The 12,497-nt window shown below is 62.9% G+C and overlaps 1 protein-coding gene and 1 pseudogene across 1 annotated transcript; one reads left to right on the top strand and one right to left on the bottom strand.

Moving 5' to 3' along the window:
* Nucleotides 1–1,762: 1,762 nt before the first annotated feature.
* Nucleotides 1,763–2,862, top strand: LOC147959493 (uncharacterized; annotated as a pseudogene).
* A 4,435-nt stretch (nucleotides 2,863–7,297) lies between these two features.
* LOC147959492 (uncharacterized) lies at nucleotides 7,298–12,297 on the bottom strand. Its single transcript, XM_087532686.1, has 6 exons — nucleotides 12,112–12,297; nucleotides 9,821–11,991; nucleotides 9,206–9,482; nucleotides 8,657–9,142; nucleotides 8,220–8,470; nucleotides 7,298–8,174 (listed from the first exon to the last, which is right to left on the bottom strand). Exons 1-6 carry the CDS (start codon nucleotides 12,295–12,297, stop codon nucleotides 7,298–7,300), a joined length of 4,248 nt encoding a protein of 1,415 aa, XP_087388812.1.
* Nucleotides 12,298–12,497: the final 200 nt, after the last annotated feature.

Below are 12,497 nucleotides of genomic sequence, written 5' to 3'. Positions count from 1 at the left end.
TTGTTGGATGATATTCATCATATAACAGTCATAACCTAGGGCGACACAGAACTAGCTCCAGTTCATCAATATAATGTAGGCATGTATTTCGTTAATAGTCATACATGCTTATGGAAAAGAACTTTGCCGTGGTGGGCGCACGACAGATGCCAAGGGATGGCTAAAGAGAGGAGGAGGCTCGAGGGCGCTGGTGGACTCCAGAGGCGAGGTTGGCATGAGCGGGCGCTGGACACCGGACATACCCAGGTTCGGGGCTCTCCGGAGAGATAATACCCCTAGTCCTGCCCAGTGTAGTTGGATGATCAATAGTACAGTGTTGCTCCTGGAGCTGTATGGAGGAGGAAGGAAGCTGGCCAAGGCTTGGGCTGCTCCTTCTCTCCGGTGTCGTTGTTTTGTGGCTAGTCCTATGCTTACTTGATTTTCTCTCATATGTGTTTTCTGCTTGCTCTCTCGCTCGGTCCTTCATGATCGTGGGCTCCCGGGGGGGTTTATAGTCCAACCCCCTGGGGGTATAATGGTAATGTTACAAGTCAGTGGGTTCGTAGTGTCGGTGTCCGGGAACCCGGGTTGGGTCCCACTAAGGGCTTGTGGTTCGCCGGGTTCCCCTAGGTGCGGGCCCCGCATGCCTAGGGGGACTGTGCGCCGTCTTGTCGATCATCAGGGCATGGCCGAGTCGAGTACGTACAGTGCTTTCTGCCAGGTTGCCGCTTGCTGTCGTCAGCGGTGAATGCGGGGCACTGTAGCCACGCCGGCCCTGGTCAGCGGGTATGTGAGGGGCACTGTTGCCACGTTCCTGCTGACCAGAGGCATGGGCGAGGCACCATTGCCTCGGTCATCGTTGATTGAAGTATCGTTCCCATCATATGGCCTGGATGGGATGGGAGTTGACCCGCGGCTGGATTGCGTAGCATGCCACGGGTGGCGCTGGCTTGTTGAGGAGTCCTTGGTCGTGTCGGGTTCGGCTGTCTTGCGCTAGTTATTGGGGCCGAGTCGACGTGCCTTGCCGGGTCGGCTAGTATGGCCGGCTTGCGGGGCTTGGCCGGGTCAGGCGACCCGGCCACGCGCGTGCCGGTATTAAGGGGCGATGCCATCCCCGCTGTTTTTTGAAGAGGATCCGGGTTCCGTTGCCTTCCTGGGGTCCATCCCCCCGATAGTAGTCCCCGAAGCTGTGAAGGTCCGTCGTCTTCGGATGAGTGGGCCTTCGCAGTTTCCCCCTTAAGCAAGGTAGATTCTGCGAGCGCCGGGTCCGGCAACACCCACTGTGTGTCGGTTTTCTTGGAAACTGGATCATGGCATCCCGGCTGTGGCGGGGACTGAGAAGTCCGCCAAATCTTGGGGCAATCCCTCGGGCTTTGCACGGGCGCCACGTGGTGCCCTGAAGTCGGAGGGGCCTGACAGGCCACGCGCGTGACGGGACCAGGCGGCGAGCTGGGGCCCACCGCCGCGCGCCCTTGGCCCAAGCACGCGGATTTATTGCAGCATCCGGGGGCCGGTTGCTCTTCCCCGGGTAGTTACTGCACATGTACGTGAGCACTTATTGCGGGGTAGTGGAACTGGCGCATGCAGACGATCCCACTTCCCCACTTCCCCACGTTCAAACCGAGGGTTATAAATCGGGGGGCAGGGAGTGGCGGACATTATTCTCGCTCGCGCCCTCCTGTCCCTTTGCTCTCGCTCCGCTCTTTGCAACTGACGCACAGCGGCGCCCGCTGCTTCGAGTAGAACTCCTTCGCCGTCCATCTTCCTTCTTCTTCCTTTGATCATGCCGCTGCCATCGGGCTCCTGGATGGGTTCGAATGTCACCTCCGAGGACATCACCCAACTCCGGGCGACGCGGCGCCTGCCGCGGGAGACGGACGTCGGCGTCTGCCTGCCACGCGGTGAGCAGAGGCCTCGGCCCGAGGGGCAGGAGCGCGTGGTCTTCCTCACGCACTTCGAGCGTGGGTTCGGGCTGCCGGCGAGCACCTTCTTCCACGCATTCCCGGAGTTCTTCGGGCTCCAGCCGCATCATCTTAGCACCGGCGCCATCGTCCAGCTCTCCGGCTTCGTCACCCTTTGCGAGGGGTACCTAGGGGTCGAGCCTACGATCGACCTCTGGGCGCGCTTCTTCTCCTTGAAGCAGCAGGGCCCGTCGGCCGGGGAGTTCGCCGATTGCGACGCCACCGTCATCTCGAAGCGCTCGGGGCGGATTTCCCCAAGATCCCGCTGGAGGATTCTGCCAAGAAGTGGCAAAACTCCTTCTACGTCCGCAACCTTGGTGTGGATCGCATCAATCTTCCGGCCTTCGCCATCGCACCGCCGCGGGCGAAGACAAACTGGGGCTACTCGCCCAGGCGCCCGTCGCAGGAGATCGTCAATCTCTGTGAGCGGGTGACGGTGATGAGGATGTAGGAGGGGCTCACCGTCACTGACCTCCTTGCTGCAGTCGTCAGGTGCCGGGTCCTTCTGCTTCAGGGGCGCTCCTGCCTCATCGACGAAATGGTCGGCCTTCAAGACCCCAACCGCATGGGGTCGACGCGGCTGTCCGTGGAGCAGATCGCGCGCGGCGTGAATGACATCTCCAAGGCCAACCTTGGGGAGGACTGGCGGTTCGGCAAGGCACCGTACAGCCAGTCGAACCCGGCGCCGCAGGTGAGTGTCTGGCCTTCTTACTTTGCTGCCGCGCACCTTTTCATCCGTCCTGACGGGACGCGGGGGATACTTCTGAATGTGATTCGCCATCCTTACGCCCGGGCCCCATCGCAGGTGACGCCGATGGCGCCAGAGGAGCCCGCGGCTCATGGTGGGGAGGAGGAGGCCGAGTCTGACGCCGGCGCTGGGCGTCGCGTGGGTAAGTCTCGTGTTTTTCTTCATGTGTCTTGAATTGCTGACCGCAGCACGGAACGGTCGGTGCTGACGCTAGTTGTCGGTGTAGTAGCGTTAGGCGGGGGAGGCGGCGACGCGGGCAGCGTCGGGTCCTCGCATGGGGCGGCGCCGAGCCGCCCACATGGGAAAGACAGCGTCGCACCACGACCCCAGGCCCCGAAGCGCACGGCGGACCTGGCCGGGGCCGGGAGGCCAACCCCGGTCCCGGTCTTGGCGGGGTAAGCTTCATCTCTCGTTTGCGCTCTGATTTTTTTCCTTGAGCTAGTCTTGTTTCTTTTCTGCTTATTCTATCTTCTTCGGGTTGCCAATCGCACTGGCGAGGGCGGCGGCGGAAGCCGCGGACGCCGAAGGGGCCGAGTTCCGCAGGAGCCAGTCTGACCTCGCCGACCAGGCCGAGGTGGAGGGATGGGCTGATTCGGACCTCGGCCTGGATCCAAACGACGCAGAAGCCTTGGCCTGGCGGGACAGGAACCGGGCCAAGGCGGAGCTGGAGGCGGCATCGGTCCGTACTTGGACCGACGCGGCGGCGGCATGGGCGCGAGCCGGTGCGGAGCCGGCCTGGCGCGAGATGCCGAAGGGCACGGTGGTGGAGGCGACGGTCTTTGATCCGTCGTCGGTGAGGGAGCGCTTCCATGGAGGCCGGGCTGAGGTGGTGATCCCCGACCGGAAGGTCGTGGAGGTGGCGGATGACACCCCGCCGCGGGCCGACGTGGTCGGGTGAGCGGGGACTGATGGTGGTGGAGGTGGCGACATTTTGGAAGAGACGCTGTGGGTGGTGGTGTCGGAGGAGGAGGCACCGCGGGTGGCGGTGCCGGAGGCCACCCCGGCAGCTGGGCCGGAGACAGCGACGCAGGGCATCCCGGCTTCCGGGTCATCGGCGGCGCCGGGAGGGGCGTCGGAGGAGGTGTTGGCCGCGTCGCGAGCGGCCAGCGGGGAGTATGCCTTGGTGCCCCGGCAGGGAGGGCGCCGAGATACCATGCCGCAGTCGGCCCGGAGCGGGAGCGCCGTTGTCTACGGGCCTCCGACCCAGGAGGAGGCAGCGCTGGACGCCGTCAGTCACCGCCTGCGTGGCCGAACAGACGACTCGAGGCCTTCGCCCAGGCCGAGGTGGAGCGGACGCGTGACCTGGAGCGCATCGTTCTGGTAAGTCTTCTTGTAATTTCTTCTTTATGGGGGCGCGCCAGCGCACCCACTGGGTGTAGCCCCCGAGGTTCGGGCCAACTTCGTAGTAGTTGGGTCGAATCTTTAGAGTGTTGGCCTTGTTCTGATTTCTGCTTTCTTCAGCATCTCGACGCCTTCTGGGTCGCCGCCTACAATCGTCTCCTAGGCAAGCACCGGGAGCTCATGGAGCAGCTTGCCGCCAAGGACGAGGAGCTGCGCGTCGCCACAGGTATTCTTGTGCTCTTTTCTAGTGGGGGCGCGCTAGCGCACCCACTGGGTGTAGCCCCCGAGATTCGGGCCAACTGTGTAATAGTTGGGCCAAATCTTAAGTCTTGCTTTTTTTTCTTCAGTTGAGTCCTTTTTCGCAGCCGAGGTGATGTCCTGGCGGACTCGTCTGCTCCGGGCCGGTCATCACTACGACCGGCTCGTTGCCGACACCGGCCGTCTTGGCGTCGAGCCTGCGCAGGCGAGGGCGGAGGCGGCTGCGGCTCGGCGGTCTCTCGACGAGGTCAACCGGCTGCATGAGCAGCTAGCGGGTCACAAGATCCACCTCGAGGCTGAGGTGGAGCTCCTTAAGGCAGAAGCCACCAAGGTGGCAGAGGCGCAGCAGGCCCTGGTGGAGGCGGACCAGCAGCGCGGCCAGCTGGCCGACGACAAGGGCCGGCTCGAGGCCGAGGTGGATTGCCTGCGGGGGCAGGTCACCACGGCTGAGGGGGCCGTCAGGACGAGGCCCGTTGCCGCGAGGCGGCCGAGAAGGCGGCCGAAGACAAGGACGCTGAGCTGAAGGTGACCCTTACCAAGGCGGTCGATCTGGAGAAGGTGCTCAAGGAGCGCGACCGCGCCATTGAACGAGAGCGGCGTGGTACGTTGCTTGTGGCGCAGCACCTGGAAGAGTCCTTCTCCACTAAGTGCTTCTTCTGTCGTTTGCCGGGTCGGGATCCGGCCTTTCTTCCTTGTTGTTCTTCTTCTAACTCGCTTCTTCCTTTGTGGCAGGGGCCTTCCCGGAGACGCGGCGGCTGGCGGAGGAAGCCGTCCGCCATCAGCGCGACTCGACCGGCATCGTTGGGTCCGGGACGGATCCGTGGGTGGCCTGGAGCTTCCCAGAGATCATCGCCGCCGCTGAGGCCCGCCTGCAGGTCCTGGGAATGTAGTTGGGGAGGCTGTCTCAGGCCGGCACCGCAATGACGGCGGCCCTATGGCCGGACTCCGTCCAACCGAGCAGCTTCTCGCGCCTGGCGTGTTGGTTGGAGATGGGGCCGGACCGGCTTGGCGAGTGGCGCGTCTCCGCCGCTCGTGCCGGTGCTGAGACGGCGCTTCGGTTCGCGCTGTCCTGGCATCCGGACCTGCAGCAGGACGCGTTGATGGGCCAGCGGGCCGATTCGGAGTAGCTCTTGCACGAGCAAGCCGGCCGGATCGCCTCCCGGGCCAGCTACATCACCGAGTTCGCCTTCCACGACGAATTCCATCCGGAGCGGACGGAAGCCGGCAAGGCCATGGACGGCGACGACTACGGCCTGCTCCTCCATGATCCGGAGGGAAGCTCGGAGGAGACGGACGTCTACCGCGACGCGGGTGCTGAGGAGGACACCGGCGCCTCGCTGGACCCGGAGGCTGCCAGGGGAGAGCCGTCGACGTCGCGACGCGGCGCTGGAGATGCTTGAGACACTTTGTGTAAAATCTGTTAAATAGCAGGTCCACCCACCCACTGGGGGTTTTTAGGGTGTAATGAACTCGGGCTGTGGGCCTTTTCTTAAATACTTATGTAGATGTCGTGGGTGCTTTTGCTTTTTGCCTTCTGTTTTTTGGACCGATTTCATGCGTTTTTCCTTTCTCAAACCTCCCCCCCCCCCGCGAGTCAGACGGCCGAGCCTCCGGTCTGTGACAAGGAGTTCGGTTCTTTGAGAGGATCGTGCAGGACTTGGGTCCCTCGAAACGTTGAGGGAGAGCGAAACACCCACTGGGCCGGTTGGCGGCAATCCGGCGAAGCCGGTTGGCGAGTATCCGGTCATGCGGTTGTTTATTTGATGAATGGTGGGCCGGGTTGATCGACCCGGCAGCCTTTGACTTAGTGTATGAAGTGTAAAGGAGCTTTGGCCCGTTGTGCTTGCCAGCCGACAGCCAAAGCTGGATCTGTGGCTTTAGGGCGAAGTGGGGGACCACGGCATCCTGACTTTATCAGGAATCACCAAGTAAGGCGGCGGGGTGGCGACCGAGCCGGCCAGCCCCCGAGCCCCCGGGTCGAGCGAGTCGGACTGGTGGCCGGGTTCAGTGATATAGTGATGCAAGAAAATAGGGACATAATAAATTGGTCAACAAAAGGCAGCCCCTGAGTCTCGTTCGGGGACCCCATAGTTTCATGCGTTTACAAAAGGCGACGATACCTACGCTCGTGCGGCTAACTGTAAAACGGGCGGAGGAGTTCCGCGTTCCATGGCCGGGTCGTTTCTTCACCGGCGGTGTCCTTCTTGCGCTTCCTTGACTTGCGTGCATCGATGAGGTAGTAGGCGTTGCGGTCGCGCAAGGCACTGCTCACGATGAATGGGCCCTCCCATGAAGGGGACAGCTTGTGCTGGCCTGCCTGCTCTTGGACGAGTCGGAGAATGAGGTCGCCCTCGCGGAACGTGAGGGGCTTGATCTTCTTGTTGTGGTAGTGCCTCAGGCCTTGCTGGTAGATGGCCGAGCAACTGAGCGCCAGGAGGCGTGCTTCTTCGAGCAGGTTAACGCCATCTTCGTGGGCTTCTCTGGCTTCGGCTTCGGTGTACATCGCGGAGCGCGGCGAGTCGAACTCGACGTCGGTCGGAATGACGGCTTCGGCTCCATAGACGAGGAAGAACGGGGTGAACCCGGTCGATCGATTTGGCGTGGTGCGTAGACTCTAGAGAACGGCTGGCAACTCGTCAAGCCAGCTGCCGGGTGAGCAGATGAGTGGCTCGATGAGTCACAGCTTGACGCCGGACAGGATGAGTCCATTGGCCCACTCGACCTGCACGTTGGACTGCGGATGCGCAACGGAGGCCAGGTTGAGGCGGATGCCGGAGACGAAGCAGTATTGCTCAAGCGCGTCCTTGGCGAAGTTGGTGCCGTTGTCAGTGATGATGCTGTTCGACATGCCGTAGCGCACTGCTATGTCCTTGATGAACCGGACGGCTGTTGGCCCGTCCAGTTTCTTGATTGGTCTTGCCTCGATCCACCTGGTGAATTTGTCCACTGCCACTAGCAAGTGCGTCATGCCACCTCGAGCAGTTTTGAAGGGTCCCACCATGTCGAGTCCCTAGACCGCGAAGGGCCGGGTGATCGGTATGGTGCAGAGTGCTGATGCTGGCTGGTGGCTGCATTTGCTGAAGCGCTGGCATCCCCCACACTTGAGGACGAGCGACTCGGCATCTCGGAGGGTCGTGGGCCAGTAGAAACCGTGGCGGAACGCCTTGGCCACCAGGGATCGTGATGCGGCATGGTGCCCGCACTCGCCCTGATGTATGTCGAGGATGTCGATGCCCCGTTCCTGCTCGACGCAGCGCTGGAACATGCCGGTGGAGCTGCGCTTGACGAGCTTGTTGTTGATGATGTTGTAGGCAGATGCCCGGCGCTGCACTTGCCGAGCTTCGGTCTCGTCCATGGGGAGAACCACATTCTCCAAAAATTCTGATATTGGGAGGGCCCAAGATGGAGCCGTAACCACGGCGAAGACGGCCACTAGGGTGGGTTCCGGGTCGGCAGCCCCTGAGCCGGGTTGAGCAGCCCCCGGGTCGGGGATGGCGACGGCCGGGTGCAGGTCTATGGTGGCCGGGTCGGGCTGAGCAGCCCCTGGGCCGGGTTCAGCAGTCCCCGGGCCGGGTTGAGGTGCGGCCGGGTCGTCTGGAACGTGGATGGACTCGGAGTCCGGTGATGGTTTGACGGACGGCTTGTGCAGGTGCTCGAGGGAGACACCGGACGGGATGTCTTGTCGTGATGAGGTGATCGTGGCGAGCGTGTCGGCTGCTTCGTTCTCCGCACGCGGGACATGGAGGAACTCGTAGCCCTCAAAGGATCCGGACAGCTTTTGGACGAGGAAGCGGTAGCTTGCCATGTTAGAGTCGCGGGCGTCCCATTCGCCGGAGCACTGCTGCACCACCAGGTCCGAGTCGCCGTAGCACAGGATGCGCCGGATGCTGAGTTCCTTGGCAAGCTAGAGGCCATGCACAAGGGCTTCGTACTCAGCGACGTTGTTGGTGGCGGCGAAGTGGATCTGGAGCGCGTAGCGGAGCCGGTCGCCCTTCGGGGACGATAGTACGATGCCGGCCCCCAAGCTGAGTCGCATCTTGGACCCGTCGAAGTGCATGCACCAATGCGTCGAGTCGGGAGGCGGCGGCAAGTACTGGGTCTCGGTCCAGTCGACGAGGAAGTCGGTCAGGGCTTGAGACTTGATCGTGGTGCGGGGCTCGTAGAGGATGGTGTGGCTGGCTAGCTGGATCGCCCACTTGGCAACTCAGCCAGAGACATCCCGGCACCCGATGATTTCTCCAATAGGCGCCGTGCTTACCATGGTGACAACGTGCTCTTGGAAATACTGCTTCAGCTTCTTGGCGGTGAAGTACACGCCATAACACATCTTCTGGTAGTGCGGGTAGTTCTGCTTGGAGATGGAGAGCACCTCGCTCAGGTAGTAGACTGGGTGCTGGACGGCTTGGATCTTGCCCTTCTCTGGTCGCTCGACCACCAGCACCGTGCTGACAGCCCGCGAGGTCGCGGCTATGTAGAGCAATAGTGGCTCCTTGTCGGTCGATGCGGCCAGGACTGGTGCGGTGGACAGCATGCGTTTGAGGTCTTGGAAGGCCTCGTGTGCCTTGCTGTTCCATTCGAACGGGCTCGTCTTCTTCATCAGTTGGTACAGGGGTAGCGCCCTCTCGCCCAGCCGGCTTAGAAACCGGCTGACCGAGGCCAAGCATCCGGTGAACTTCTGGACATCGCGCAGCCGAGCCGGCTTGCGCATGCGCTCGATGGCCTTGATCTCCTCCAGGTTCGCCTCAATGCCGCGTTCCGAGACGAGGAAACCGAGTAGCTTTCCAGCCGGGATGCCGAAGACGCATTTTTCCGGGTTAAGCTTGACCTTGTATTCGCGGAGGTTGGCGAAGGTTTCCTTCAAATCGTCGAGGAGCGTGAGGTGCTGCTTGGTCTTCACCACGATGTCGTCCACGTATACGTGGATATTGCGGCCGAGTTGCGGCAGCAGGCATTTCTCCATGCAGCGCTGGAAGGTGGCGCCGGCGTTCTTCAAGCCGAACAACATGGTGACGTAGCAATATGCCCCAAAGGGCGTGATGAAGGATGTCTTCAGGGCGTCGGCCGGGTCCAGCTTGATCTGGTGGTAGCCGGAGTAAGCATCCAGGAAGGACAGGAGCTCACACCCGGCGGTCGAGTCGATGACTTGGTCGATCCGCGGGAGGGCGAACGGATCCTTGGGACAGGCCTTGTTGAGGCTGTGTAGTCGATACACATGCGCCAGGTCTTGTTCTTCTTTGGGACGAGGACTGGATTGGCCAGCCACTCGGGGTGAAACACTTCCATTATGAAGCCGGCCGCCAAAAGCTTAGCGACCTCTTCTCCAATGGTTCTTCTCTTCTCTTCGGAAAATCGTCGTAGGGGTTGATGGACAGGCTTGGCGTCCTTGCGGACGTGAAGTTTGTGCTCGGCGTACTTCCTCGGGATACCGGGCATGTCCCTGGGGGTCCATGCGAAGATATCCCGATTCTCATGGAGGAAGTCGACGAGCTCGCCTTCCTATTTGCTGTCGAGGTGGGCGCCTATGACAACATACTTGCTGCAGCTGGGGTCTTCTGGGTTGAGCTTCACTTTCTTGGTCTCCTTGGAGGGCTTGAAGGCGGCCTCGTCGGCCGGGTCTGGGGTCGGGATCGACGCGGCGGAGGCCTCACCTGCCAGGGCGACGATCCGGTCGAGCTGGCGCCTCTCCTCAGGAATGACCAGCGACTCGGCCAACTTGGCGCCGTCTCGGGCGCACTCCAGGGACTTGCGGTAATCGCCGGTGATGGTGATGAGGCCCTTGGGACCCGGCATCTTCATCTTCAGGTACGCGTAGTGGGGAACCGACATGAACTTGGCGAGCGCCGGCCAGCCCAGCAACGCGTGATACGTGCTGGACAGGTCCACCACCTCGAACCAGATCGGTTCGCGCCGGAAATGGCCACTGTCACCGAACAAGACATCTAGCCGAACCCGGCCAAAGGGGGAGCAGGACAGGCCGGGCACGATGCCGTGGAAGATCGTTCGGGTCGGCTCCAGGTCCTCGGCCTTGAGGCCGAGCTTGGTCATCGTGTCACGGTAGAGGATGTTGATGCTGCTGTCGCCGTCGATGAGGACTCGGGAGAACTTGCATGTGCGTCGCGCGATGATGGTGGGGTTGAGGACGAGGGCGTAACCACCTGGACTCGGCATGACTGTCGGGTGATCCTCCCGGGTCCAGGTGATCGGGCGATCCGACCAATGCATGAACTCTGGCTTGCCCGGGACGACGGTGTTCACCTCCTGCTGAAGGAGGCGCTCGCTGCGCTTGTCGTCGCCGAGGCTGGTGAAGACGACGTAGGCCGCTTTCTGGTCCAGGTAGGCGTCGTTGCGCATCGCGCCGCCAGCTGGAGGCGGCGGTGGAGGCGGAGGCAGCTGTCCCGCGCCTGGAGCCGAAGGGGGCGGGACGTCGCCCCTCATGATGCGATTGGTGATGGCGCACTGCCGAAGCGTGTGTGTGGAGGGTTTTGCGCCGCTGTGGTGCTTGCAGGGGGCGTCGAGCATCTGCTCGAAGCTCATGGCGCGTTGCCATGCCGTCTTGCCGGTTTGTCGGCGCTTCGCCGCCGGGTCCACCGCGGGCTCGGTGGCCGCGATGAGCCGGTTGTCGTGACGCGGCGCCGGCTGGTCGGCCTTGCGCTTGTTGTTCTGGTGATGTTGCTGTCGGCTGCTTTCGCCGGCCGGCTTTGGAGGGGGAACCGGCTTCGTCTTCCCGGCTTCCTCCAGCGCCACCTGGATCTTCATGGCGGAGTCGGCGGTGGCGTACTTGTCCGCCGTCACCATGAGCGCGGCCATGGTGGCCGGCTCGGAGCGTAAGAGCTTGTGCTTGAGGAGGGTGCCGTCTCGGCACCCGCTGACGAAGTACTGGATCGCCTGGACTTCATGGACGCCCTCGCAGCTGTTTTGGAGCTCAGTCCAGCGTGCGAGGTACTCGCGACCGGTCTCCGTAGGCGCTTTCACGCACATGGCGAGCTGTCTAGGGTGGCGGGGCCGCTTGTAGGTCCCCGTGAAGTTGCAGACGAAGGCTTCCTCGAAGTCCACCCACATGTTGATGTTGTCCATCGGTAGGCTGTTCAACCACGTGCGGGCCGACCCTTGGAGCATGAGCGGTGCGTAGCGCACGGCGAGACGATGATTGGCACCGGTGATGCCAATGGCCGTGGTGTAGTCAGTGAGCCAGTCTTCTGGCTTCACCGTCCCGTTGTACTTGGGGGTGTCACGGGGGAGCATGAATCCTTTGGGGAAGGGCTCTTCCCGGATGCGCAGGCCGAAGCACGCCGGCCCGATAGCGCCGCTCTCCTCCACCTCCAGGGAGCGAGCGAGCCGATCGAGGCGGTGGCGAGCGTCGGCGTCGTCGATGGAGCGCGGGCCGAGTCGACTTGCGGCCAGGCCACGGGGGGCCGGGTTGGTTGGAGCCGGACGCCGGCCATGCTGGCCGGGTCCGCGCTGGATCTCTAGGACGGACTCGTCGCCCAATCCGCCGGCGGCTGTAGTGGCCGGGTCGCGCCGAGTCCGGGCTCGGCCGGAGTGTGCCTCGCCGTGTGGCGAGGAAGCGGTGTGGTCGCGCCAAGTCCGGGCTCGGCTGGAGTGCGCCTCGCCGGGTGGCGAGGAAGCGGTGTGCAGAAGTTCGCCGGGCCCGCCAAGGCGGGCAGAGCCGGATCCCGCCGGTTTGGTGAGCTGGTTGAGGCGGTCCTGTTAGGTGTTGGCGGCGTGGAGGAGTTCGCGCATCCGTCCGATGCGCTCTTTCAGCTCCTCACCCGCGAGCTGGTCCAGGCTGGCTGCGGCTGCCTGGGCAGCGCGCATATTCTTCACTGGGGTCTCATAGACGGTTGGGACGGCGCCAAGGGCCCGGCTGATCGCTCCCCCCTGGGCACGCACGTCGGTGACCCGGCTTGGGTCAGCCGCGGCGGGCGTGAATCCATAGGCGGCATCGCGCTCCAGCCGAACGGCGTCCAGGCGACGCTGAGTGGTGGCGAGCATCTCGGACAGGTCCAGCATCTGCTGGTGCCTTTCCTTGAGCTGGGTTCAGGCCTCAGCGACGTTGGTGGCATCGACATCGGTGCCGATGGGGATGCGGAGGCTCTGCATCACGGCGCGCAATGGATCAGACGGCTCGATCCGATCCGCTGCGGCCCTGGCTTCGGCAGCCTTCCTCGTCTTGCTCGACGAGGAGGAGGCGCCGTCGCCGGTGACGAAGA

This window comes from Triticum urartu, chromosome 7A (genome assembly GCF_056163025.1).
Source record: "Triticum urartu cultivar PI428250 chromosome 7A, HENAU_Tu73, whole genome shotgun sequence".
NCBI lineage: Eukaryota > Viridiplantae > Streptophyta > Magnoliopsida > Poales > Poaceae > Triticum > Triticum urartu.
This window is presented reverse-complemented; position numbering and strand designations above follow the sequence as displayed.

Excerpts from the sequence above, each read along its gene's own strand:
- LOC147959492 (XM_087532686.1), bottom strand. The coding sequence starts at position 12,297 with ATGCTGGACCTGTCCGAGATGCTCGCCACCACTCAGCGTCGCCTGGAC. Across the intron at positions 9,483-9,820 it reads GAAGACCCCAGCTGCAGCAA|CCTCAACAAGGCCTGTCCCA; the intron begins GTATGTTGTCAT and ends TCGACTACACAG. Across the intron at positions 8,175-8,219 it reads GCCACCAACAACGTCGCTGA|CATCCGGCGCATCCTGTGCT; the intron begins GTACGAAGCCCT and ends CAAGGAACTCAG.